The 27,972-nt window shown below is 42.6% G+C and overlaps 2 protein-coding genes across 8 annotated transcripts in view; one reads left to right on the forward strand and one right to left on the reverse strand.

Annotated features, from left to right (window-relative positions):
* Positions 1-6,336, forward strand: part of SENP2 (SUMO specific peptidase 2) — a 44,049-nt gene extending 37,713 nt beyond the window's left edge. For all 5 annotated transcript variants that reach the window (XM_079921840.1, XM_079921839.1, XM_079921843.1 and 2 more), the window contains 2 exons: positions 2,035-2,130; positions 3,628-6,336. In XM_079921840.1, coding sequence (XP_079777966.1) covers positions 2,035-2,130; positions 3,628-3,690 — 159 coding nt within the window. In that variant the 3' untranslated portion in view covers positions 3,691-6,336. The remainder of the gene's footprint in view (positions 1-2,034; positions 2,131-3,627) is intronic.
* A 14,730-nt stretch (positions 6,337-21,066) lies between these two features.
* The window catches only part of IGF2BP2 (insulin like growth factor 2 mRNA binding protein 2), a 158,916-nt gene continuing 152,010 nt past the window's right edge, over positions 21,067-27,972 (reverse strand). For all 3 annotated transcript variants that reach the window (XM_079922531.1, XM_079922532.1, XM_079922530.1), the window contains 3 exons: positions 24,085-24,216; positions 23,604-23,717; positions 21,067-22,267 (listed from right to left, as the gene is read on the reverse strand). In XM_079922531.1, coding sequence (XP_079778657.1) covers positions 22,175-22,267; positions 23,604-23,717; positions 24,085-24,216 — 339 coding nt within the window. In that variant the 3' untranslated portion in view covers positions 21,067-22,174. The remainder of the gene's footprint in view (positions 22,268-23,603; positions 23,718-24,084; positions 24,217-27,972) is intronic.

Genomic DNA, 27,972 nt, shown 5'->3' on the forward strand with positions numbered 1-27,972 from the left:
CGCTGCCAGTCCTCTGCCTGCGATCCGACCGAAGCCCCAGCCTCAGCTCCCAGCTCCCGCCCGCCCCAGCGGGTGAGCAGTCAAGCCTCTCGGGCTGGTGAGTGCCGGTCGGCTCGGATCCTCTGTGCGGAAATCTCTCCGCTTTGCCCTCCGCACCCCGGTGGCTGTGCTCTCCTCCGTGGCACCGAAGCTTACCCCCTCCGCCCCCCGCAGTCTCCGCCCGCGAAGGGGCTTCCTAGTGTGTGGTCACTTTTCCTCCTTCACAGCTCCCTCCCGCTGGTGCAGGACCCATCCCTATCCTTTTGTCTCTGTTTATTCTTTTTTCTTTTGCCCTACCCAGGTACGTGGGGGGTTTCTTGCCTTTAGGGAGGTCTGAGGTCTTCTGCCAGCGTTCCGTAGGTGTTCTGTAGGAGTTGTTCCACATGTAGATAGATGTATTTCTGGTGTATCTGTGGGGAGGAAGGTGATCTCCGCGTCTTACTCTTCCGCCATCTTCCCGGAAGTCCCCTGCTGGATCTTTAGTTGCGGCAAGTGGGATCTTTTGTTGCAGCATGTGAACTCTTTTTTTTTTTTTTTTTTTTTTTTTTTTGCGGTACGCGGGCCTCTCACTGTTGTGACCTCTCCCATTGCGGACAGGCTCAGGACGTGCAGGCTCAGCAGCCACGGCTCACGGGCCCAGCCGCTCTGCGGCATGTGGGATCTTCCCGGACCGGGGCACGAACCCGTGTCCCCTGCATCGGCAGGTGGACTCTCAACCACTGCGCCACCAGGGAAGCCCATGTGAACTCTTAGTTGCGGCATGTGGGATCTAGTTCCCGGACCAGGGTTTGAACCCATGTCCCCTGCATTGGGAGCATGGAGTCTTTGCCACTGGACCACCAGGGAAGTCCCCTAATGGCTCCTTTTTAAAGTAAGCTACATTAGTTCAATTTTAGCCCTAACCTCTATATAATGGCTTGACTATCTTTATCCAAAAGCATTTTCATTTCTAAGCTGAATAATTAGAAGAGTAAGTGTTGAGATTTCCTGAGGAAAGCACAGATAAAAGAAGAGTTTGTTAGGATGAGGAACTGTGTTCTGGAATGGGAAATGTAATAAAGAAGACAAATTCTCTTCATTTGTGTGGTGGAGTCTAAAGTTCTTTCCACTCTGTGATTGATGCTGGGCTCAGGAGTGAAGTTCGAGGTACCTACCATATGTATGGGTGGTGTGCATTTTCAATCTTTTCCTTTTTACAATAATCATGTGTATTTTTTGAATAAAAATTGAGTTGTTGTCATCTAGTATGTTTTCCAGCAGTGGAATTAGACTCTCCTATTCCCCTTATAACTGACAGCCAAAGTGTGTAAGGGGCTGGCCAAGATTAGTGCAACACGGGCTTGGGGAATGTGTGAGTTTACTTCACCTGGGCTTGGAATCCACCACCTTTGGTTTATGGTGCCTTTAAGTGCTGCTTGCAAGCAGTAGTGGTTTTTTTTTTCAGGACAGAACTGAACATCATGGCAAGATTTCCTAACTGGTTAAACCCTATAAAGAGTCTTTTTTCTCTCTCCTGCTTGCAGCTGTGGGGGTCCAAAGCAGTAGTCTTAGTTTTCCGGCTAGGGAAGACAAGTCAGACTCTGCAGTTAGGAAATAGTTTAGTTGTATTGTAAGCATATCTCTGGTTGAACCACACTTAGCCATTTTCAAAATTTATGAATGCCTTTGAAACAATTCTGACTAGAATTCCTGTTCCTGGTAATAAACCTTCTTTCAGTTTGCTTTATATGAGAGCTGAGAGATTGAACTCTCACTTTGCTTTTCTCTTTCCTTCTAAAAAACATTTTCCATGAGGCTCACATACTCCATTGTCATGGGTTGGGTTTTTATGCCACATAAAGACTAATTGTGTTTGTGTTTGTGTGTTTGTGTAATACCAGATTTAACATTTACCTTTATAATATTGTTTGTCCACAGTAATATTTAGAAAAAGTCAAAGGAGTTTGTATTTGATGAAATTTCACCCCTTCCTCTCTTCTTTTTTTGTAATTTTAGGAGATTCCTCAACAGTTGAATGGGAGTGATTGTGGAATGTTTACTTGTAAATATGCAGATTATATCTCTAGGGACAAACCTATCACATTTACTCAGGTGAGTGGAGACCCCTCCTCATCCTTTTACTTGTTATTAAACAAGATAAACTCAGAGCATGTTACCAGTGCCTGGCACACATTAAACTGTTAATAATGGTAGTTGTGCTACTATTATTGCTGTAAACCTTGGCCATAGCCCTACTCTTGCTAGTATCAGGGTTTGTCACTGTATCTGCTCTCACGTTTATCCTAGTCTTTGGTGACCAGTGGGGCAATTTGCATATCTCTGAACTCCAGTGTTCACTGGTTCTTGAGTGTTACTAATATTTTTAGCCAAAGAAGGAGGCACATCAGAATATGTAACAGCATGGGGAAATCAGGCCTTGTGAGAACTTAAGCTGCAGGTCTAAGATGTAACTATGAATGCTGATTTTCCCTTCTGTTCTGATTATTTTTGGTTCTCCATAGCTCTGCATTTGAGTGGAAATTCAAATATGTTGAGAACTCTTGAGTATTTATGTTTGTAATAGTGGATTCTCAGTCTTTTTACAACCAAGGACAACCTCCTTTAAAAAATAGTTTGCTTTAACAGACCTCATTTTGATAGCTACCAAATTGTACATATTGAATAGTAGGACTAATAATAACCCATTCTAAGCTTTTGAACAACATGAACTAACTAGGGCTCCCATGCTGAATTAATAAAATTGGTTAGCTTCAGCAGTTTTACTAAGAATAAATATGTAATTTTTTACTACAAGTTTTGAGCTATTTAAAATAATTTATGAATCCATGTGTTAAGACTTTTTAGGCCTCTTCACACTAGTTTATAGTAAAATGGTATATCCAACTATTTATAAGGAAACTCCAGGAGTACCTCAAGGGTATCTGATTTCATCAAAAAGAGTTACAGGTGATTTTGGATTTGTCTTGCATGTTGTTGCTTTGAAAATTGGACCATGTAGTGATTATCAGTTAAAGCAGAATAATATATTAAGAAAAGCCTCTAATTCTTTGATGCTTCTAAAGAAGGAGTTATTAATTCTCTGAACCTAATCACATGAGATTTGAAGGGGGGATGTTGCTATTTGAACAGAATTGGCCATGGACAACATTTGGTATAGCACAGAGTAATTTGCAGGTTTGTTTTTTTCTTTATTTAAATAGACTTCATGTTTTTCTCATAAGAGAGCAGAATATGTTAATTTTAGAATGTTTTGAAATACAGGTAAGTAGAAAAGTTACTTTTTGTGCCGCCACTTAGCTATTTCCCTTTTTGGTACACGTTTTTGTTATGAAGTTGTTGTTGGACTCTATTGTATAATTCTGCATCCTGCTTTGATTTTCCTTAACACGGAAAAATGCTTATGATACATATAATAATACAAATAACCTCCTTTCTTTATGGCTTTGTAAGTCTGTACCATGATGTGGAAAAGTCAAGGCTTACACAAAGGACATTGACATCCTACTTTATTTACATGCTACAACTAAAGGTTGTTGACGCTGGGCACTTTCATGTGTGATGTATGTGTTACTTGTGGATTCTCTGCAGCACCAGATGCCTCTGTTCCGGAAGAAGATGGTGTGGGAAATCCTTCATCAGCAGTTGCTGTGAGAACACCCTGCCGCAGTCCCTCCCGCTGCTGGTGGTTCTTTCACAGATGGACGTTTCCATATACCTCATGCATTGTGGGTTAAAAAGTCCCTGCATCACCTCTGTTCTCTCACAGGTACTGAGCTGTTAGAAGTGCATGAAGGCCCCTCTCTGCACCCTAGTCCTGACTTGGTGTGTGGAGGGCTGCTTGCAACCCTGTTTATAAGGCCATGCCTGCTCAGAGCCCTGGACTATCAACCCACACAAGAACAAACACTAATTAATACTTTTTTAAGATTTTTTTTTTTCCCTGTGAATGTGGGAAATGCAGGATTTAGTCTATGATTTTTCTGTGTGTTTGTTCATGTGTATTCATTCACTCACTCATTTGCAAACATAATGGGCAGTGGCTGTTTTCTGCTGCTCTTTTGAAGTTAACTCTAAATTTCTCATTTGAACTATTTATTTCTGAAAGGAATGTTAAGCTGCCCCTGCTGAAGATCAGGAGGGAAATCAGTGGGGGGCGGAAGGGTTAATTAACTTCTCTAGCTGGAGCAGTAGTAACTGCCAACTTGAAGCAGGAGGTCTTCTTTCTTTTGAGGCTTGAAAATGCCAGGAGAAGCGCTGTGGTGTAGGGCTCTGGTTGCCTTTCAGAGGAAGTTCCACACTACAGCATTGGCACGGTGTCGTGGAAAAGTGGAACTGTGGCCAAGGAACTCTGGCTATCCAAGTGTCTTCAGAAGAGTGTCATGGTCATCCTAAAGAGACTTCCCTTTCTGGAAATGAGGTGACTTAGCTACTCTTAAAACTGGATTTGAAGTCACTGTAAACCCTAAATCTTCATTTTCATCCCAGATCTGGTTGAGTATAAGCCTCAGATATGTAAGGGCTGGCCTGAGCTGTTTATTTCAAAAGATACTATTCAGTTTAAAGCTATTTTCCTCAAAGTTTTTTTTTCTATATATAAAGCCAAAATTAAGTTTTGTACTCATTAGTATTTACATCTCCCCATTCCACCGCCACTGAAACCTGTGCAAGAAAATTTAGTACTTGGCTCTGAGGTTGCCAGTTATACAGTAGTCTATTTTGCCTATGAAAGTTTGTATTTAACTGTTTTGTTCATTAAAAACCTTACAGTGGTTATGCATATTTAATTTCAGAAAGTTTAGAGTTGGTCAGAACATATTTTGCAAGATCTAGTGCCTAGTGTTGCTTTTCTGATGTAATAAAAGGTTGTCTGGCAGAACCTGAAAAGTATACGCTGATTTCTAACCCTTTCCCTACTTAAACCTCCCACACTTCTCCTCGTTCACAAAAGTAAGAGGTCAAACCAGAAAAACTGGGCATCTGTTAGCTATGAATCAACATGTCTGCCATCTGGAGGCCCTGGCTTCTGGTCGCAGAGGCATACTCTTTCTTTTTTTTTTTTTTTTTAATTTATTTATTTAATTTTAGCTGCATTGGGTCTTCGTTGCTGTGTGTGGGCTTTGTTGCGGTGAGCAGGGGCTGTTCTTCGTTGAAGTGCGTGGGCTCTAGGCGTGCAGGCTTCAGTAATTGTGGCACATGGGCTTAGTAGTTGTGGCTCGCAGGCTCTAGAGCGCAGGCTCAGTAGTTGTGGTGCACGGGCTTAGTTGCTCCACGGCATGTGGGATTTTCCCGGACCAGGGCTCGAACCCGTGTCCCCTGCATTGGCAGGCGGATTCTTAACCACTGCGCCACCAGGGAAGCCCTACAGAGGCATACTCTTGCAGGCAGTTTTCCCTGAGATGTGTAAAAGTCTTGGTATAAGACCTGGGGCCTCTGGTGAGGATTGAAACTGCTGGGCCTACTTGATGGTCAAACCAGAGGACGTGTGCTTAGGTGATGATTAAAGAGTGAGCCAGTTGGGCTGAGTCTCCCTCAAGCTTAGGCTGTACAGAGAACCCTGCCTGCAGCCTCCGTTCCTTTCTTGAGGCTTCTGGAGCTGTGCCAGTGAGTACTGGGTTCAGGCAGCGGGCACAGCCAAGAAAGGCCAGAGATTTACTGGGTCAGCAATGCACTGAATGCCTGGTTCCCACTTGGCACTATAGGTTTCACCTGAGAATTTAGAACCTTGGTTAAGATTTGTTCCATGTGGGGTAAATCCTTTTAGGAATGGCAGCCCAAATGAGTGATGCTGGGGGTTAATGTATTTGTATTACAAGTATTTGGAGGGGCTTCTTAGAGCAGCATTCACTGAGCTTTCCACTAATGTGATTCTTCAGGATAGCTCTTAATAATCTTCTAGGACATAATGAATTGATGAGAACAGAGAGTCAAGTTGGAGAATGCCATTCTACTTAACCCTGAGTTTCTGAATTTAATAGGAGATAACACAGCCATGCTTCTGTAGGCACTGACATTTCTCTGTACAGATACTTGTTGGTAATAGAATTTTAATACCTAAACAGTTTATGAGAAAAGCCGCCAGCTACTGATAATTTGCTAATTATCAGTAGCAAATTATTAACATTAAAGCCAGTGAGAAAGATATCTGTATCTCTATTGCAGTAGTTTGGGGGTCTGAAAAAAAGGTGGAGTGAACCATTGTTCTTTTTTTAGTAGGCAGTCTCTCCTAAAGATTGATGAAGAAGAAAAAAAACCCCACAACTGTTGGTGAGCAAATGACTTTCTCATTTTTGACCTTTGAGCCAGGAGGAGGGTGGGAGGGAAACAGACTTGGGGCATATGGAAGATGTCTGGAGAGCCCCTTATTCTACCTCAGTTACCTAAGGCTGTTAGAACTTCTGATCTTTTCCTCCTAAGCACAGCTTGGGGAATGCCATGTTGAATGGTGGATGTTTGCCTGCACTGTGAGGCGTTGCTTGGTGCTGGGACCAAGGTGTGGGTGCAGGGAGAATGTGTCCTTGAAGATATATTGAACTTCAGATATAAATAAATAAATATGGTGGAGAAATTTAAGTTTGTAACAACCTTAGTACTATAGTTAAGCTACACAGTTTAAATTGGCTTTTGTGAGGGAATTCCCTGGTGGTCCAGTGGTTAGGACTCTGTGCTTTCACTGCCGAGGGCATGGGTTCAATCCCTGGCTGGGGAACTAAGATCCCACAAGCCGAGCAGCACAGCCAAAAAAATAAATAAAATTTTTTTTTAAAAATTGGCTTTTGTGAACTAATTGGGAACCTAATCTCTTTATGATAGTTTCTTTAAGAAAAGCTCTAGGTACCCATATTCAAACAAATTTTTGGTAATTGTTTATAAGTTGGGGATCTAGGTGTCTATTGCTTTGGTGATTTTTTTTTTTTTAATTTATCTAATATATACAAGGAAGGGTTTGGGTGTTTGAAATAGGTGTTGATTTTATCTATTTATCAATAAATTGATCTCTTTAATTCAGTGGCTTTCAAATATTTTTGATTGCAACTCATAGTAATAAATGTATTGTGACCAATACATACATGCATATATTATGTGATTATATATGGACACAAAAGTTTTACAAAAAATATTACTTATCCTTACTACATTGATAGTTTTCTTTAAACAAAAATTTTTTTAAGGTGAGTTGTGACCACCACATTGATTTCTCAACCCACTAATGGATAGAAATCCAGTTTGAAAAACACTGCTCTAAATGAACTGACAGCAAAATGCAATTATGTTCAAAACTATAATGCTTGAGACCACAAAAATACAACAAATGTGGGGTTGTTTTGAAATGAATCAATCTAAATCTAGGAAAACGGGCCAGAAGTTTTCAGACCTTCAATGGAAATACGTGGTTAAACAATCCTTGTTCTTCAGGTTTTTACATTGGAATTTCATGAAATATGTTCAGTAGAAGTCCTATTACTTCTACGTAGGATGTAAAACAAAGAGTTCTATGGCCCAGTGAATGTGTGTACCATGTCTTTTCCTCCTGGGGAGGCATGGCAAATGTAATAAATTATTGTCTTATGGACGTTGAGCCCTCTGTGTTGACACCTGTGGAACTGTTTTGTGAAATACAGTTTGGCACGTGCCAGGAGAAGCAACATAGAGCTCTTGGAAGCATATGCTTCAAATATACATTGGGGAAGTATCCCCTCTCCCCATCTCAGCCCCCCCGCCAAGCACACACACTGCCTCCTTAAGGGCATGTGGTGATCATAGTCTGTGGTGCCACTTATATTTTTCTTTAATTGTATCAGTAATAGGTGTTCATAGTAGAAAAATAAAATACTGATAGAAGTTAAAGATAAGAGTTCTGTAAACTCACCACCCAGAGTTAATAACTCTTAACATTAACATTCTGGTATATATCCTAGCTTTTGGTATATACTCTGTCACGTGTGTATTAATAAGTGTGTGTGTTGTGCACGCTTGTGCAAGTATATATATATTTTTTGTTATTAACAAATATGGAATCACACTATGTGACTATATAACCCCCTTTCCACTTAATTTATGTTGAACATATTTTCACGGCAATAAATATTGACATCTTAATTGCCGTGTAGTGTTCCAGCATATGGTTATAACATAATTTATTTAATCAGTATTGTTAGACATACTGTCTTGCAGTGTTTTCAGTTATTCTCTTAGGAGAAGTTCTTAGAATTAAAATTTCTAAATTAGAGTTACATGTATTTTTTTAAAAATCAGAGATAAAAATCGACCCATTAGTATTTTGACTGGCACAGGCTGATGACTTCTACCTGTATTGATTTAAGTTTTATAATATTTTTCATGTGTAGGTCTTCTGGATAAGTTCATTCTGAAGGACTTAATGTCTCATTTTAGTGGACAATTTTATCTTTATTCAACTACTTTACAAAAAACTTTATTATGGAAATTTTAAGACATAAACAATCATCACCACCTTTCCGCAGTTATACTAAAATGTGGCTAATCTTGATTCACCTTTTTTTCATGGGAGGGGGAGAGTCTGGAGTATATTAAAGCAAAATCCAGACATGTCTTTCTACCTAAATACTTAAGAATGTCTCCCTAACATATAATAACTTAAAAAAAAGCCTTTGTCATTTTTACACATAACAAAATTAGTAAGAATTTGCCAGTACCATCTAATAGTTCACATTCAAGTTTCCCTGATGATTAAAACATTTTATTACATTCTTCTAATCAGGATATATAGTGGGTTGAATGGTGGCCCCCCAAAACATATGTCCGCATCCTTATCCTTGGAACCTGTATAACTTTCTTTGGCAAAAGATGTGATTAAAGATCTTGAGAAAAGGAATTTATCCTGGATTGTCTGGGTGCGCCGTAAATGCAATCACATGACATATAAGAAAGAAGCAGACATTTTTGAGATGAATAAGGCGGAGGCGTTGAAATGGGCCTAGGCAGTGTTTATTTTTATACCCAGTTTTAGGTATAACCAAAATCTGGAAAAAGACACCCAAATGTTAATGATTGGCTGGACAGGCTCTGTTGCTTTCTTTTTGTTTTTTTTTTTTTTTTGCGGTACGCGGGCCTCTCACTGTTATGGCCTCTCCCGTTGCGGAGCACAGGCTCTGGCCGCGCAGGCTCAGCGGCCATGGCTCACGGGCCTAGTCGCTCCGTGGCATGTGGGATCTTCCCAGACCAGGGCACGAACCTGTGTCCCCTGCATCGGCAGGTGGACTCTCAACCATTGCACCACCAGGGAAGCCCTGTTGCTTTCTAATTTATAAATTTGTGTTTGGAGTTAAAAAAAAAAAAAAAAGGAAGAGGCAATGAGACTACAGAAGCAAGACTGGAGTGATGCTACCACAAGCCAAGGAAGCCTGGAGCCACCAGAGCTGGAAGAGCCTTCAGAGGGAACCTGGCCCTGATGACACCTTGAGTTCAGGCTTCTGGCTCCAAAACTGTGAGAGAATAAATTTCTACTGTTTAAGTCCATCAAATCTGTGGTAGTTACAGCAGTCTCAGAACAGTAATATGGGATCCAGTAAAATGTACACGTTGCCATTGGTTATTATATCTCTTGAGTCTCTTTTATTCAACAGTAGTCTCCTTCCTTGTACTATTATTTATTAGAGAAACCGGGTGTTCCTGCGGAAAATCCCACTTCTAAATTTGGCTTACAACTCCTTGGTGGTTTTTAACTACTTCCTCTATCCCTTGTATTTCATGTAAACTGGTAAGCTTGATCTAGAGGCTTGATCAGATTCAGGTTGAATTTATTAGGCAAGGATACTTCATTAGTGGTCATACTGTATTGTATCACATGACGCATAATGTCTACTTGTTCCACTTACTGGTGCTAAGATTGATCTGTAATTCAGGCTGTCAGAGTTCCTATTCATCTTTCTCTTCTTGGTTTTAAATTTAATTGATGATCCATTATTAAGAGGTACAAAATGGTGATTTTCTAATTCTATCATTTCTCTATGTTAATTACCTTGAATTCTTCTATAAAAGAAAAACTTCTTTTCAACTAATTTGGTTACCCTGAAATGCACTGCAACTAGGAAAAAATATGACTTTTAAAAATTTATTTTATTGAAATATAGTTGATTTACAATATTATATTAGTTTCAAGTGTATAACACAGTGATTTAAAATTTTTATAGATTATACTGCATTTAAAATTATTATATAAAATATTGGCTATTCCCTGTGCTGTACAATATATCCTTGTAGCTTATTTATTTTATACATAGTAATTTGTAAGTCTTAATCCCCTACCCCTATCTTGTCCCTCTCCCCCCCTTCCCTCTCCCCACTGGTTTGTTCTTTATATCTCAGTCTGTATCTGTTATATTCATTTGTTTTATTTTTTAGATTCCACATATGAGTGATAACATGGAGTATTTGTCTTTCTCTGACTTACTTCACTAAGCATGATACCCTCCAGGTCCATCCATGTTGTTGCAAATGGCAAAATTTCATTCTTTTTTTAAATGGCTGAGTAATATTCCTGTGTGTGTGTGTGTGTGTCTTCTTTATCCCTTTATCTGTTGATGGACTTAGGTTGCTTCCATGTCTTGGCTATTGTAAATAATGCCGTGAACATTGTGGTGTATGTATCTTTTTGAATTAGTGTTCTCTTTTATTCCAGAGTGGAGTTCCTGGGTCATATGGCAGTTCTATTTTTAGTTCTTTTAGGAACCTCCATACTGTTTTCCACAGTGGTTGCACCAGTTTACATTCGTGGCAATAGAGTATGAGGGTTCCCTTTTCTCCACATCCTCACCAACATTTGTTATTTGTGTTCTTTTTGATGATAGCCATTCTGACAGGTGTGAGGTGATATCTCATTATGGTTCTGATTCACATTTCTCTGATGTTGAGCTTTTCATGTGCCCATTGGCCATCTGTATGTCTTCTTTGCAGAAGTGTCTATTCAGGTCTTCTGCCCATTTTTTAATCAGCTTATCTGTTTTTTTTGATGTGAGTTGTTTGAGCTGTTTATGTATTTTGGATATTAGCCCCTTATCAGTCATATCATTAGCAAATATATTCTCCCATTATGTAGGTTGTCTTTTTTGTTTTGTTGATGGTTTCCTTTGCTGTGCAAAGCTTTTAAGTTTAATTAGGTCCTATTTGTTTATTTTTGCTTTTGTTTCCTTTGCCTTAGGAGGCAGATCCAAAGTAACACTGCTCTGATTTATGTCAAAGAGTGTTCTGCCTATGTTTTCTTTTGGGAGTTTTATGGTTTCCAGTCTTACATTTAGGTCTTCAATCAATTTTGAGTTTATTTTTATATATGGTGTGAGAAAATGTTCTAATTTCGTTCTTTTACATTTAGCTGTCCAGTTTTCGCAGCACCATTTATTGAAGAGATTGTCTTTTCTCCATTGTATACTCTTGCCTCCTTTGTTGTAGTTTAATTGACCATAGGTGTGTGGGTTTATTTCTGGGCTCTCTTTTCTGTTCCACTGGTCTATGTGTCTGGTTTTGTGCCAGTACCATACTGCTTTGATTACCGTAGCTTTGTGTATAGTCTGAAGTCAGGGAGCAAGTTACCTCCAGCTCTGTTCTTCTTTCTCAAGATTGTTTTGCCTTTTTGGGGTTTCCATATAAATTTAAAATTATTTGCTTGTTCTGTGAACAGTGCTGTGGGTATTTTGATAGGGACTGCATTGATTCTGAAGATTGCCTTGGGTAGTATAGTCATTTCAACAATATTGATTCTTCCAATCCAAGAACATGGTATATCTCTCCATCTGTTTGTGTCATCTTTGATTTCTTTCATCAGTGTCTTAAGTTCTCTGAGTACAGGTCTTTTACCTCCTTAGTTAGTTTTATTCCTAGGTATTTTATTCTAGGAATAAAATGTGATGGTAAATGGAATTGTTTTCTTAATTTGTTTCTGATAGTTCATTGTTAGTGTATACAAATGCATCAGATTTCTGTATATTAATTTTGTATTCTGCAACTTTACTGAATTCATTGATGAGCTCTAGTAGTTTTTTAGTGGCGTCTTTAGGATTTTCCATGTATAGTGGCATGTCATCTTGCAAACAGTGACAGTTTTATTTCTTCCTTTCCAGTTTGGATTCCTTTATTTCTTTTTCTTGTCTGATTGCTGTGGCTAAAACTTCCAATATTATATTGAATAAAAGTGATGAGAGTGGACATCCCTGTCTTGTTCTTGATCTTAGAGGAAATGCTTTCAGCTTTTCACTGTTGAGTATGATGTTAGCTGTAGGTTTGTCATATATGGCCTTTATTGAGGTATGTTCCCTCTATACCCACTTACTGGAGAGTTTTTCTTATCGTAAATGGATGTTGAATTTTGTCAAAAGCTATTCCTGCATCTATTGACATGATCATATGACTTTTATTCTTCAGTTTGTTCGTATAGTGTATCACATTTTGATTGATTTGCAGATATTGAACCTGCATCCCTGGGATAAATCCCACTTAATCATGTTATATGATCCTTTTAATGAATTGTTGGATTAGTTTACTAATATTTTGTTGAGGATTATTGCATCTGTGTTCATCAGTGATATCTGCCTGTAATTTTCTCTTTTTTGTGATATCTTTGTCTGGTTTCGGTATCATGGTGATGCTGGGCTTGTAGAATGAATTTGGATGCGTTCTTTCCTGTGCAGTTTTTTGGAATAGTTTCAGAGGGATAGGTGTTAATGCTTCTTTAAGTGTTTGGTAGAATTCACCTGTGAAGCCCTCTGGTCCTGTAGTTTTGTTTGTTGGGGGTTTTAAAATTACTGATTCAACTTCATTACTGGTAATTGGTTTCTTCATATTTTCTACTTCTTCCTGGTTCAGTCTTGGGAGAGTGTACATTTCTAGGAATTTATCCATTTCTTCTAGGTTTTTTGTTTTATTGGTATATAGCTGTTTGCAGTACTTTGTATTTCTGTGGTGTTAGTTGTAACTTCTTTTTTATTTCTGATTTTATTGATTTGGGCCCTCTTTTTTCTTGATGTGTCTGGCTAAGGCTTGTCAATTTTACCTTTTCAGAGAACCAGCTCTTAGTTTCACTGATTTTTTTTTAATGTTTTTTTTGTTGTTGGTGTTTGTTTTGGTCTCTTTATTTCTGCTCTGATCTTTATGATTTCTTTCCTTCTGTTAACTTTGTGTTTTCTTTGTTCTTTTTCTGGTTCCTTTAGGTATAAGGTTAGGTTGTTTATTTGAGCGTTTTCTTGTTTCCTGAGGTAGGTTTGTATCACTATAAACTTCTTTCTTAGAACTGCTCTTGCTGTGTCCTATTGATTTTGGAACGTTGTGTTTTCATTTTAATTTGTCTCCAGGTATTTTTTGATTTCTTAGATTTCTTCAGTGATCTGTTGGTTGTTTAGTAGTGTATTGTTTAGTCTCCATGTGTTGTGGGTTTTTTTGCAGTTTTTTCCTTGTATTTAATTTCTAGTTTCTTAATGTTGTGTTGGAAAAAATGCCTGATATGGTTACTGAGGCTTGTTTTGTGGCCTAGCAGGTGATCTGTCCTGGGGAATGTTCCATGTTGCACTTGAAAAGAATTTGTATTCTGCTGCTTTTGGATAGAATGTTCTATATATATCTATTAAGTCCATTTGGTCTAACATGTCATTTAAGACCAATTTTCTATTTGGATGATCTCTCCACCTTTTTTTTTAATCCCCTTACTTTCAGTCTGTATGTGCCTCTAGATCTGAAGTGAGTCTCTTATAGGCAACATACATATGGGTCTTATTTTTGTATCTGTTCAGCCACACTGTGTCTTTTGGTTGGAGCATTTAGTCCATTTACATTTAAGGTGACTATTGATAGGTATATACTTATTGCCATTTTGTTAATTGTTTTGGGGTTGTTTTTGTAGTTCACTTTTGTTCCTTTCTTCTTTTGCTCTCTTCCCCCCTTGTGATGTGATGACTATCTTTAGTTTTTTGGAGGGTATTTTTGTTTGTTTTTTGCCACACCGCACAGCATGTGGGATCTTAGTTCCCCGACCAGGGATCGAACCTGCATCCCCTGCAGTGGAAGCATGGAGCCTTAACCTTGCCAGGGAAACCCCTATCTTTAGTATTATGTTTGGATTCCTTTCTCTTTTGGGTTTGTTTACCTATTATAGATTTTTCATTTGTAGTTACCATGAGATTTATATATAACCATCTATATATGTGTGATTATTTTAAGTTGCTGATCTCTTAACTTCAAATGCAGTTTAACAACCCTGCATGTTTACTCCCCTCACCTAGTGATTACTGTTTTTGGCATCATAGTTTACATTTTTTTGTTTTGTGTATCCCTTTCTTATTGTGGATACAGATGATTTTATTACTTTTGTCTTTTAACCTTTCTACTAGCTTTTTACATAGTTGGTTTACTATCATTACTGTATATTTGTCTTTACCAGTGTGCTTTTCTTCCTTTCATAATTTTCATGTTTCTAATGGTCTTTTCTTTTTCATGTAGAGAGTCCCTTTCACATTTCTTGTAAAGTTGATCTGGTGGTGCTGAAGTCTTTTAGCTTTTGCTTGTCTGTAAAACTTTTGATCTCTCCATCAAATCTGAATGAAAGCCTTGCTGGGTAGTTTTGGTTGTAGGTTTTTCTCTTTCATTACTTTAAATATATCATGACATTCCCTTCTGGCCTGCAGAGTTTCTGCTGAAAAGTCAGCCATATGGGAGTTCCCTTGCATGTAACTCATTGCTTTTCACTTGCTGCTTTTAATATTCTCTCTTTATCTTTAATTTTTGGCATTTTAATTATGGTGTGTCTTGGTGTGGTCCTCTTTGGGTTGATCCTGTTTGGGACTCTCTGTAGTTCCTGGGCATGGATGTCTGTTTCCTTTCCCAGGTTTGGGGAGTTTTCAGCTATTGTGTTGTCAAATATGTTTTTTGCCCCTTTCTCTCTTCTCCTTTTGGGGCACCTATAAATTTTTTTTTTGTTTAATAAATTTATTTTACTTATTTATTTAAAAAAATTTTGGCTGTGTTGGGTCTTTGTTGCTGCACTTGGGCTGTCTAGTTGCAGCAAGCGGGGCTACTCTTCGTTGCGGTGCACAGGCTTCTTCTCATTGCAGTGGCTTCTCTTGTTGTGGAGCACGGGCTCTAGGTGTGCGGACTTTGGTAGTTGTCGCACACAGGCTCGGTAGTTATTGCACGCAGGCTCAGTAGTTGTGGCTTGTGGCCTCTAGAATGCAGGCTCAGTAGTTGTGGCACATGGGCTTAGTTGCTCCGTGGCATGTGGGATCTTCCTGGACCAGGGCTTGAACCTGTGTCCCTTGCATTGGCAGGTGGATTCTTAACCACTGTGCCACCAGGGAGGTGCCACCTATAACATTTTGATATTGTTTCAGAGGTCTTGTAAGCTGACTTCATTTCCTTTTATTCTTTTCTCTATTTTCTGTTCAGCATCAGTGATTTCCACTACTCTGCCTTCCAGCTTATTGATCCATTTCTCTGTATCATTCAATCTGTTGATTCGTTCTAGTGTGTTTTTCATTTCAGTCATTTGTTATTGTATTCTCCATCTCTGATTGGTTTTTCTTTATATTTTCTAAGTCTTTGTTTAAAACTTCTAATTTTTTTTTTTCGGCCATGCCACATAGCTTGCAGGATCTTAGTTCCCTGACCACAGATTGAACCAGGGCCTAACTCCTGGACCGCCAGGGAATTCCCAGCAATTTCTGACTTCTCACTCTGTTCATCTATTCTTCTCCTGAGTTCTTTGATCATCTTTATGATTGTAAAAATTTAACTCTTTATCTGATAGGTTGCCTACCTCCACTTCATAGTTCTTCTTGGGGTTTTATCCTGTTCCTTCTTTTATAACATGTTCCTGTGTCACCTAACTTTTCTGAATTTGTTTTTATTTCTATGTGTCTGGTAGGTTGGTTACGTTTCCTGACCTTGGAGAAGTGGCCTTTTGTAGAAGACATCCTATGCATCCCAGAAGTGTACTCTCCTCTGGTCACCAGTACTGTATGCTCTAGATGTGCTCCTAACCTACGTGGGCTGTGTGGGCCATTTTATTATAGAGGGCTGGTTATTGTGGGCTGTCTGGTAGGAGTTGCTGACCCCTGGTCTGGTTGGTTGCCAGGGTCTGCCTTGTGTGGAGGCTGCCAGCCACTGTTTGGCAGGGCCAGGTCATGTGGCTGGCTACAGAAGCCTGGAGGGCCCTGGGGCTAGTGGTGGCTCACTCTTGGGCAGAACTGGGTTCTGGGGTGGGTGGTTGCAGAGCTAGCATTCCTGGATATAGTGTTGGCCTGCTGGTGGTTGGGGCCAGTTCCTGAAATGGCTCACTGTAGGTTCCAGGGTGTCTCAGAGCCAGTGCTGGCCCAGTGGTGTGTGGGGCTGGATCCCGGGGTGGCTGGTTGAATAGTGCATGGTATCTCAGAGGTGGTATTGGCCTGCTGATGCATGGGGCCAGAGCCCAGGGGCTCCCAGAGCTATTGCCAGCTCACTGGTGGGTGGGGCTGGATCCACAGGCCTCTGGCTGAGGTGCCCAAGGTGTCCCAAAGGAGATGTTGGCCTGCTGATGGAAAGGGCTGGAGCTTGGGGCTCCTGAGGGTGGTGCTGTCCTACTGGTGTATTGTCTGAGTCCTGACAAGGCAGGCTGTGGGGCATGGTGGTTCTGTTCCTGCTGTCTACCCACTGGTGGGTGGGGTCAGTGCCCAGGAGGTCCTGCGGTGTTGGCCCACTGGTGGGCAGAGCTGGCTCCCAGGGTCTCTGGCTGCAGGGTCTTGGAAGTCCTGAGTGCAGTGCCTGTGTACTAAGTGTCTCAGGTCCTGGGTCCTCTGGTGGACAGAGCTGTTTTCAGGGATGGCTCTGGGCTATGGGGGTCTTAAGGCAGCCTGGCTGCTCATGGGTGGGACTGTGTCCCCACGTGGCTTGGCCTGAGGGGACCCAGTACTTGGGCCTACAGGCTGGTGGGAGGGGGTAGGGCTGGGTCCCGAGGCTAACAAGCTAGAGGGAGGATTCCAAAATGGCAGTTGCCAGCACCAGTGTCCCCATGGTAGAAGGAACTCTCAAAAATGGCTGCTGTCAGTGTCTGTCCCCAGGGTGAGCTCTACTTGCTCCCTGCCTCTCCAGGAGACTTTCCAAGTTCAGCAGGTAGGTCTGACCCAGGCTACTTTCAAATTACTGCTTCTGCACGGGGTCCCAGAGCATGTGAGATTTTGTGTGCACCCTTTAAGAGTAGCGTCTCTCTGGATCTCCCAAAAGTAAGCCCCACTAGCCTTCAAAGCCAAATGTTCTGGGGGCTCATCTTTGTAGTGCACCCCTGTGTTGGGGAGCCTGACGTGGGGCTCAGACCACTTGCTCCTTGGGGAGAACCTCTGCAATTGTAATTATCTTCCCATTTGTAGGTTACCCCCCCAGGGGTGTGGGTCTTGACAATATTGCAACTCCACCCTTCCTACCCATCTTTTTCTGGTTCCTTATTAGTTGTAGATCTTTTCTGCTAGTCTTCTGGGTTTTCTCATTGATAGCTGCTCTGTAAATGGTTGTAATTTTGCTGTGCCCATGAGAGAAGGTGAGCTCACGGTCTTCCTACTCCTCCTTGGCCCAGCCCTATGATGTTTTCTTTTTTTTAAATATATAAATTTGTTTTTGGTTGCGTTGGGTCTTCATTGCTGTGTGTGGGCTTTCTCTAGTTGCAGTGAGCTGGGCGCTACTCTTCGTTTGCAGTGCGCAGGCTTCTCATTGCGGTGGCTTCTCTTGTTGTGGAGCACGGGCTCTAGGCGTGCAGGCTTCAGTAGTTGTGGCGCGCAGGCTTAGTTACTCTGTGGCATGTGGGATCTTCCCGGACCAGGGGTCGAACCCGTGTCCCCTGCATTGGCAGGCAGATTCTTAACCACTGCGCCACGAGTAAGTCCTCTTTCTTGATGTTTAATGAGAAATTTTAAGAAGGAACATTGAAGGCTGCTAACCAGAAGCCATTTTTGACTTGAGAGTCCCTTCTTATACATCAGTTAGAATCAAAGACTTTGTTGTGTTCAAACTTTTATTTTACAGATGAGGAGACAGGCCTCCAGGAGGCTGTGATATGCACAAGGTTATTTAGCTAGTGTACAGGCAACCAGGGAGAAAACGTCTGGGCCTGGGCTTTCTTATTCTCCTGATGAGAAAGTGAGACTGATAGAGATCTGGTACAGGGAAAGAGGCACCCATCCCTGCCTTCAGGCCTGCCCTAGGGCAAAGCTGAGCTATGCCCTGGTTAAGTTCCCTTCACAGCCCCTTGCTCTGTTTGCTGAGCAAGGCCTCCCATGCTGACAGCCAGTTACTGGGGTTTTGAAGGTGCCGGATGCAGGAGGTGGAGCTGTATTCCACCACAATGATTTTTCACAGCCGAGGGAAAGCAAGTCCCAGCGATGAGGGATGACTGGAGGAACTGAGTAAAGGGAGAACTAGACAACTGTCTTCAAACATTAGGGGCGTTGTCCTAAGTAACATGTAGCAGATTCAGTGTGTGGTGGTTGTGGGGTGAGCGGATTTCAGATCAGTGGAAGGAAGATCTAGGAGGCTGGACTGTGTGACGACAGAACTGTCTGCCTTAGGAGCCGCGTTTCTCCTCGCCGGGGGAGGAGGTGGTGGCCAGACTTTGGAGAGAGTTTAGAGGACATTATTCCATATTAGGAAAGTGGACCAAATGACCTCGAAAATCCTTTCCCAATACTGCTGTTCTGTGAACTTAAGAGTTGAGAAAAGGTTTTGCCAGGTTCAGTGAGGGTGACTGGAAGCAGTTTTGTAGCTATCGAGAATCAGGGACATTCAGGAGTCACAGAAGTCGGGAATCTTTCATATTAGGAATTGTTGCAATTACAGATAAACTGATACAGGGATCCGTTTGAGTTTGGTTTTTCATTCAGAGTTTGCCCTGATCACTAGAGGTTACTGGAGGCAAAAGGGAATATTCTTCACTGTTTATTGTCAGCCACATCTGAGATTAGGTTAGCTCTTAAAATGGGAACAAACCAAGTACCTTGGATCCCTGCTTTTACAAGAGAACGCAGGAGAATCGAGGTCAAGTTAGAATATAGTTGTTCCATGAGGTTTCTCCTCATGTTGGCTGTTTCTGTGAGAGCAAGAGCTATTAAGAGCACTCATGGCTTCTAGAGAGACAGTGACTTGTGGCTGATGTGAGCTAGAATAGAAAATTAACATGCATATGGGGTAAGTCTCATTTTAATTCACCAGCACCTTAAGGGGAATGTAGAGAAGAAATAAAAGGTGGCAACAGCTGACAGTAAACATCAGGAGATTTGCTAGCAGTGGTATTAGACATTAGCGGTAGCAGGTCAAAGATATTTCCATTAGGCTTTAAGACAGTGAAAGATTTGGATGCGTGTACAATTTAGGCTGGTCTCTGAATTTCTACAGTTGTGGGCTTCCCTCATCGTCATTCACATGGGGATGCCTGTTGCCCATGTCCTTCCCCAGGGATACAGGAATAAGACTAGGCCAAATGCTTTCATACTCCGTAAGTCCTCATCCTATGTCTACTCAGTCACCGAGTCATTCACATCCTAGCTGATGCCAGGTTATCAATTTTCCCCTGCTTCCCTTAGAAGTCCAGTGTTTTCTTCTACCCTTGCTACCTGTCAAGATGACTTCTGTCTAGGGCTAATCATTTCCTTTTGTTGAAACCCCTCCAAATTTCTATTCTATCGATCCTTTTTCTCATGTTTTTAAGTTCTCTATGCTGGAATCGTCTTCCAATTTGCAAACAACCTCTTCCTTTCCATAGCTCCATGTTGGAGAAAACGAGATTGTCTTGAGGCAAATTTGGAGGGAAACTAACCAGGATAGAAGGGATGTCCAGGCCTACTCACCACATCTCCTGACATACTTACAACTGGGCTTCTGGGGAGGGGTGAAGGAAGTACCTCTTCCCTTAAATTGTCAGGCATATTATCCTCTTCCTTCTCCCCACATAAAAGCAAGCTCCTTCCCTGGCCAGGCTTAAAGTTTCTTAAGATAGGGGATGGCCTTACCTAGTTACTGTGCAGTATCCAGCTCTCTATAGTTCTGTGGTTCTCAAACCTCAGTGTACATCGGAATCACCCAGAGGGCTCACTGACGGAGACTGCTCAGGGCCCACCCTCCACCCTTAGAATTTCTGTCCCAAGGTGGACCCTGAGAACCTGCATATCTAACACGTTCCCAGGTGATACTGGTGCTGCTGGTCTGAGGAGCACTGTCTGAGCACCACTGACCTAGTTTAGCTTCTCTCCCAAAGACCTGCCTGGAGAAGCCAGCCTCCTCAGTGTAGCTTCCCAGACCTGACGGTATATGCCACCCATTTCCCTGAAGTCCCCTCAGAGGTGGAATTCAGCTGACACTTTGGGATGGGTGATACTTAGTAAAATAAGAGACCAAGACACCAGGATCTTGTTAGCTGGATATATTTCTTTTTGTTTGTTTTTGTTTTTGTCACAGAACACTGTTTGCAGTAGAGGAAACTGGCATTGCAGTCTGGTGGTAAAATGGCTTGTTCACATAAACCAGTACATGTTCATCCTTTAGCGCAAAAAGCCCTAATGGCGCGTACCCTATTGAAATTCAGGACATCTCCAATATTCTCTCTCTGTTTTTCTTTGTCACTTTTTTTTTTTTAAATAAACATTTTCAAGGTTTGTCCAAAAGAAGGCCATATAGGTTCTTGGCTAGCGGAAGACAATTCAGAACGGCTGTTGCACACTTGGACTGTTACCTTCTCCAGGCTGGCAGCTGATATCTTATTTTTTTCCAACTCATTTTTATTAAAAAAATAAAAAAATGCTCCAACTATCAGTTTTACAAAATCTCTAAGGGAAACACAAGAGCAAGGTGCTGAGGTAAAAAACACCTGAGGTAGCTTTTTTTTGTGTGTTTTTCTCGTTAAAAAAATCTGTAAATTTAACGCCCTGGGCCAACGACCTCGTGTAAATTGCTATGTTCCTCCATATTTTTTTTAAAAGAAAGAAATAATTTTGCTGAATATTGATGGCTTATACACCAAAATGTAAAAAGACAAAATACATTCTTTCTTTGTGGAATTTTTCTTTGTTTGGTTGGTTGGTTTGATGGGTTACTGTTTTTCCTCTTCCAAAATGCTAGGACAAGTACCATTGACTCTTGTTCTTTTGAGTAACCAAGTGTAAGTTGAGGCTGGTTTGTGTGTTTCGCTTTTGTTCCTTTGTGTGATGTGATACTCAGAGCACTGCTTTGCCTGGGGGGTGCGTAGATATGGGAATTGAGACAGAGGGATGAGGGAATTAACAAGAATGGGGATGGAGAGGATGGGGAGGGAGAGAGGGGGTAGGGGAGAGATAAACAGAGAGAGACAGAGAATTATATAGCAGTATGCAAAAACCAGTTTAAAACCTGTGAAGCAAAGAGAAATGGGTGTGTGAGCTAGACAGGGATGAAGAGAGACAGAGTTTCCTCTTCAGAGAGACGGTATCCCTTCTGTTGACATACACAGGTGATCCAGAACTGCTGTGAGTGTCCTTTCGACGAGATTTCCCTCTGGGTGAATTTTGTGTGGGTGGCCTTGAAGCTCCTTACTAAACCGTTAGAACTCCCAAAGCACGACTTTATTCTTTAAAGTCTAGAAAAGCCTGCTTTCTCTTTAAAAAGAAAAAAGAATAACTGATTAAAAATTGGAGTTAGTTGAGTTATCTGATATATTATTTCTAAAATATATTAACGCCGCAGGCACCCTGTGTAACCCACAGGCCACATATCTTAACATCTTTCCCTTCTAATATGTACATACATGTACAGAGACAATTTTCCGCAAAAAGAAAAGGGTGTGAATTTTGCTTTGATTTGAACGCATTCACCTATGTTAGTTCAACTAGAAGGGATAGCGTGGTGGGGTTAGGAGAGACCCGAGTGGATGGTGAAGTGGATGGCTGGGAAGCCTGCAGAGGCCCTGGGGGAGCTGGGAGGCCGGGCCCCGGCACGGCTGCCCTCCCGCCTCCTCCCTGGCCCCCCGGATTCTCAGGGCCTCTGCAGAGCCCCTGGCGCCTCCGCAGACTTCTCATTCCTCAGGATGGTCTTTGGTTTGCTCCCGATCTGGCTGGCTGTGTTTGGTCTCATTCTGTCAGGTGTTGGAAGGGCTACATTCATCCGTTGTTTGCTGGTGCCTGTGGGAGCCTCACTTGCTGCGTTGTGAGGCAACTCCCTGAGGATATTTCTGCTCCTGCTGCTTCACCTGTTGTACAATTTCCCTGATCTTGCGCTGTGCAGTCTGCAGCAAGGGAGAGGAGGGGGACAGGGGAGAAAAGGAACCCAGTTCTGAGGACAAGCAGTGGGGTGTGGGGAAGCAGGGCTGGGACTTGGGGGAAGGAGGCGGTAAACTCAGAAAAGTGTCATCTACCGACTGAGGCCCTGACTCTAGGCCTTTTCTGCCTGGAAGTAAAGTGGCAGAGTTCCCCACCCCCCACCCTGCCGAGGCTGCTGGGTGGAGGGTAAGAGGGTGGGACCCCAGGAAGCAGAACCAGGGCATTAGTGACTAGGGAACCTGTAGAGGTCAGACGGCATCCTCCCTCCCAGCTAACACATGCTCCAACGTCCAACGCTTCACCTCCTCCCTGCCTTCCTAGAGTTACTGCAGAGACAGTGGTGTATGGCAAGGGAAGATGGACGGTCAATGGGATGGGGAGAAAGTGAGAAACGGGCCAGACACTCTACCCTGAACAAGTGGAGAAAACACATGAACCCAAACCTGTCCCCTCACCCACCCTGCTGCTCCCACTGCAGGGAGAACCCTGCAGACTGAACGCCTACAGGAGCCCAGACATTGAGACCCACGCCCGGAACACTGGAAGAGCTGGGATGGGAGAGCCCCAGGCATGGTCTCAAAGGGTGCTGGTGGGGTGCAGGGCACAGCAGCGTGGCAGGTCCTGGCAAAGGCACGGCACTGAGAGCGCAGGCTGACGCTCAGACAAACCTGCAGTGTTGGCTTAGACTGCCTCTGCTCCTTTGGGACAGGGACTGGACTGCTCTATCCCCAAACCCAACCCCCTCCCCCAACAACAAAAAAGCATCAAAAAGAACCAGGTCACGTGATTCTGAGTCACTAGCCCTTCTGACTGGAAGAGAAGCAGCTGTGTGGGGCCCTGAGTCCTAATGGGGGTTGTCACAGTGAAGCAGAGGAGAGGAAAGAGAAACAAGGGTCTCCTGACATGAGCGTTTAACCCATAATAGTGGAATTCTGGCACCTAGGCTGGTCCTCAGGGCCCAAGGGTGGCCCTTGCCTGATATATGGCTCCCAGCAGGGGAAGGCTGTGACTGAGGCCTGAGCGGGAGGACGAGGGAACAGGAGAGCCCGCAGTTCAGCATTTCAGAGGCTTGAACTGTGCTGGCTTGACTCCAAAGCTCTATACCCTTCCTCAGGCTCCTCCAGCAGGCCTGGGAGAGCAGTGGTGAGCCAAGGAACAGTTGCCCCTGTCCTGTTCCATCTGTGCATGGGGGTCAGGGTGGGGGTGTGTGTGCACGGCCTGGGGCCACCGGACAGGTCACCAAGAACTTAAAGACTTGCAAAGAGATTAGCAGGAGAGACTGGACCCTCACAGCACAGGTACCTGGCTGGCAAAGAAATGCCCGATAATTCGGACAATCACTTCCTCATTTTCATCTGGCGTTTGGTCACGAGGCACAATGACTTCTGCACTGGTTAAGTTCTGCAGTTCATTCACCTGTGAAGGGAGAAACCAAAAAAATTCCTGTGACTTGCTTCACTGCAGTGGTCGGGAACCGGAACCCAGAATATCTGCAAGGTATGTCTGTATACTCTGGGCGGGACTCTTCTCCTTATCGTCTTCCTGCTGCTATGTGTGCGGGTTTACAGGGCAGGAGGCAGCCTCCCTGTCTTCATTTCCCAGCACATAGCCTAGATGCAGTGTTCCTGGACCCAGGACCCTGGTGTTTCGGTGTCTGGCTCAGCACTGTGGATTTGGGGCCCTCAGCTCTGGATGATGCTAATTACATTTTTGTCCTTGAAGAGTCAGTGGGGGTCTGAGGGAAGTCAGGCCAGGAGACAAAGCCAGCTCAGAGCACACTTACGGTTTTGCCACCCTTGCCGATCACACGGCCAGCTGTAGAGGAGGGCACTCGGATGTGGGCTTCCAGCTTCACCTCCTCTTTGGGGTTAAAGAAGTTTTCTTCTTTCAGTTTCCCAAAGATCCGCCCCTGGGCCTGAGAGAGCAAGACACGTCAGCCTGCTTTAGCAGCACTGCTACAGGAACCAGTGAGTCCAGGCAATGGTACAGCCCCAGCCCCATGCTCCCCGGGGTCTGCTCAGCTCGCTCAGACCCAGTGGGTGCATGCCTGCCACACCCAAGGAGTGTACCTTGCAGACATGCACAGACACTCCCGTGTCTTCAGGTTTGCACATGGATCGCACAGGAAGCTTTCTGTGTATCGGGTCAGGGTGGAACTACATGTCTTATTTCTGTATCCTGAGCAACTATAAATGTTTGGTTGAATGAATTTGTTCAGGGAATTCTTAACTTCCTCCCACCACGATACGTTCAGGCCTCCGGTTATTAAAGGATGGAGGCAAGGGTGGTGTTGATGGGATTTGCTCTTTGATGTTTAACTCCAGAGCCAGTGTAGCCAAAAGCTTTTTGTTCTTTTTAAAAGAACTTAAAAAAAAATTTATTTATTTATTGGCTGCACCGCATGTCATGTGGGATCTTAGTTCCTCAACCAGGGATCAAACCCGTGCCCCCTGCAGTGGAAGTGCAGAGTCTTAACAACTGGATTGCCGGGGAAGTCCCTAAAAGCACTTGTAAAAAAACTGAGATATAGCTTACGTAACTTAAAATTCAGCACTTTAAAGTGTACACTCCAGTGGTTTTTAGTATATTCACTAGGTTGTGCAACCACCACTGCTATCCAGAACATTTTCATCCCATTCCCCCAAATAAAACCCCATACCTGTTAGCAGACAGTCCCAATTCCTCCCTTCCGCTAGTCCCTGGCAACCACTAAACTACCCTTCTGTCTCTGGATTTGCTTTTTCTGGATGTTTCACATAAACGAAATATATATTATGTGGTCAATTGTGTCTGCCTTCTTTCACTTGGTGTAATGTTTTCTAGGTTCATCCATGATATAGCATGCATCAGAATCTCACTCTTTCCATGGCTGAATGATATCCTAATATGTGGATATACCACATTTTGTTTATCCATTCATGAGTTGAAGGATTATTGTTCTTGAACATTTACACGTGTTAATCTTTTTCTCACATTTTAAATATTTTTAATACAAATTATATTTTTACAAATAAATGTTTCTGACTTTTAGAAAACTCAAGTTATAATTTTCCTAGGGGTGAAAAGGCAATAACAAAACAATGCAGGGGAAGGGAGACAAGATGGTGGAATAGAAGGACTTGAGCTCACCACCTCTCACGAAAACACCAAAATCACAACTAACTGTTGAACAACCATTGACAAAAAAAACTGGAACCTATCAAAAAAGATATTCTACATCCAAAGACAAAGAAGAAGCCACAATGAGATGGCAGGAGGGGTGCTTTCACGATATAATCAAATCCCATACCCACCAGGTGGGTGACCCACAAACTGGAAGCTAATTATATTGTAGAGGTTCTCCCACAGGAGTGAGAGTTCTGAGCCCCATGCCAGGCTCCTCAGCCTGGGGGTCTGGCATCTGGAGGAGGAGCCTCCAGAGCATTTGGCTTTGAAGGCCAGTGGGGCTTGAGTGCAAGAGCTCTGCAAGACTAGAGGAAACAGAGACTCCATTCTTGGAGGGTGCACACAAGGTTTCATGTGAACTGGGACCCAGGACAAAGCAGTGACTCCACAGGAGCCTGGGCCAGACCTACCTGTGGGTCTTGGAGGGTCTCCTGGGGAGGCAGGGGTTGGCTGTGGCCCACTGCAGTGGCAAGGACACTGGTGGCGGGGGCCCCACAGAATACTTCTCAGCGTGAGTATGCCTCCTCCCTGAGGTCGCCATCTTGGTACTGAAACCTGGCCCCACCCAACAGCCTGCAGGCTCCAGTGCTTGCAGGCCTCAGGCCAAACAACCAACAAGGTGGGAATACAGACCCACCCATTGACAGCTGCCTAAAGTCATCCTGAGCCCACAGCCACCTCTCGACACACCCCTTGACACGGCTGTGCCCACCAGAGGGACAAGACCCAGCTCCACCCTCCCACGGGCAGGCACAAGTCCGTCCCACCAGGAAGCCTGCACAAGCCCCTGGACCAACCTCAGCCAGGGGTTAAGGCAGACACCAGAAGCAAGAACTACAATCTGGCAGCCTGCAGAACGGAGACCACAAACACAGAAAGTCAGACAAAATGAGACAGCAGAGAAATATGTTCCAGACAAAGGAACAAGATAAAATCTCAGAAGAACAACTAAGTGAATTAGAGATAGGCAATCCCCCTGAAAAAAGAATTCAGAATAATGATAGTAAAGATAATCCAAGATCTTGGAAAAAGAATGGAGGCACAGACCAAGAAGATACAAGAAATATTTAACAAAGAGCTAAAAGATTTAAAGAACAAACAGATGAACAATACAATAACTGAAATGAAAAATACACTAGAAAGAATCAAAGGCAGAACAGATGAGGCAGAAGAATAAATAAGTGAGCTGGGAGACAGACTGGTTGAAATCACTGCCACAGGACAGAATAAAGAAAAAAGAAAAGAAATGAGGACAATTTAAGAGACCTCTGGGGCAACATTAAATGCTCCAACATTTGCATTACAGGGGTTCCAGAAGGAGAAGAGAGAAATGGCCCTAGAAAATATTTGAAAAGATAATAGCCAAAAACTTCCCTAACATGGGAAAGGAAACACTCACTGAAGTCCAGGAAGCACAGAGAATCCCATACAGGATAAACCCAAGGAGGAACATGCTGAGACATATTAATCAAACTGACAAAAATTAAAAACAAAGGGAAAATATTAAAAGCAACAAGAGAAAAGCAACAAATAACATACAAGGGAATCCCCAGAAGGTTATCAGCTGATTTTTCAGCAGAAACTCTGCAGGCCAGAAGGGAGTGGCACCATATATTTAAAGTGATAAAAGGGGAAAAAACTACAACCAAGAATACTCTACCCACCAAGGCTCTTGTTCAGATTCAACAGAGAAAGCAAAAGCTTTACAGACAAGCACAAGCTAAGAGAATTCAGCACCACCAAACCAGCTTTACAACAAATGCTAAAGGAACTTCTCTAGGTGGAAAAGAAAAGCCCACAACTAGAAACAGGAAAATTACGAATGGAAAAGCTCACCGGTAAAAGGCAAACATACAGTAAAGGTAGGAAATCATCCACACACAAATGTGATATCAAAACCAGCAATCCTGAGGAGAGTACAAATGCAGGATATTGGAAATGCATTTGAAATGAAGAGACCAGCAACTTTAAACAATCATACACACACACACACACACACACACAGACTGCTATATCAAAACCTTGTGGTAACCACAAACCAAAAATCTACAACAGGAGCACACACACACAAAAGAGCAATTCCAAACACAACATTAAGATAGTCATCAAATCACAAGAAAAAAAAGAGGAAGGGAAGAAAAAAGACCTACAAATACAAAACAATTAGCAAAATGGCAATAAGAACATACATATTGATAATTACCTTAAATGTAAATGGATTAAATGTTCCAACCAAAAGATAAATATATACACACACACACAATTGAATATTACTCATCCATATAAAAGAATGAAATAATACCACTACAGCAACATGGATGGACCTAGAGATTATCATACTAACGGAAGTCAGTCAGACAGAGAAAGAGGAATATCATGATATCACTTATATGTGGAATCTAAATGATACAAATGAACTTATTTACAAAACAGACACAGACTTTGAAAACAAACTTACGGTTACCAAAGGGGAAACGTGGGGGGGAGGGATAAATTAGGAGTTTGG

This window comes from Stenella coeruleoalba, assembly GCF_951394435.1.
Source record: "Stenella coeruleoalba genome assembly, chromosome: 5".
Classification (NCBI taxonomy): Eukaryota; Metazoa; Chordata; class Mammalia; order Artiodactyla; family Delphinidae; genus Stenella; species Stenella coeruleoalba.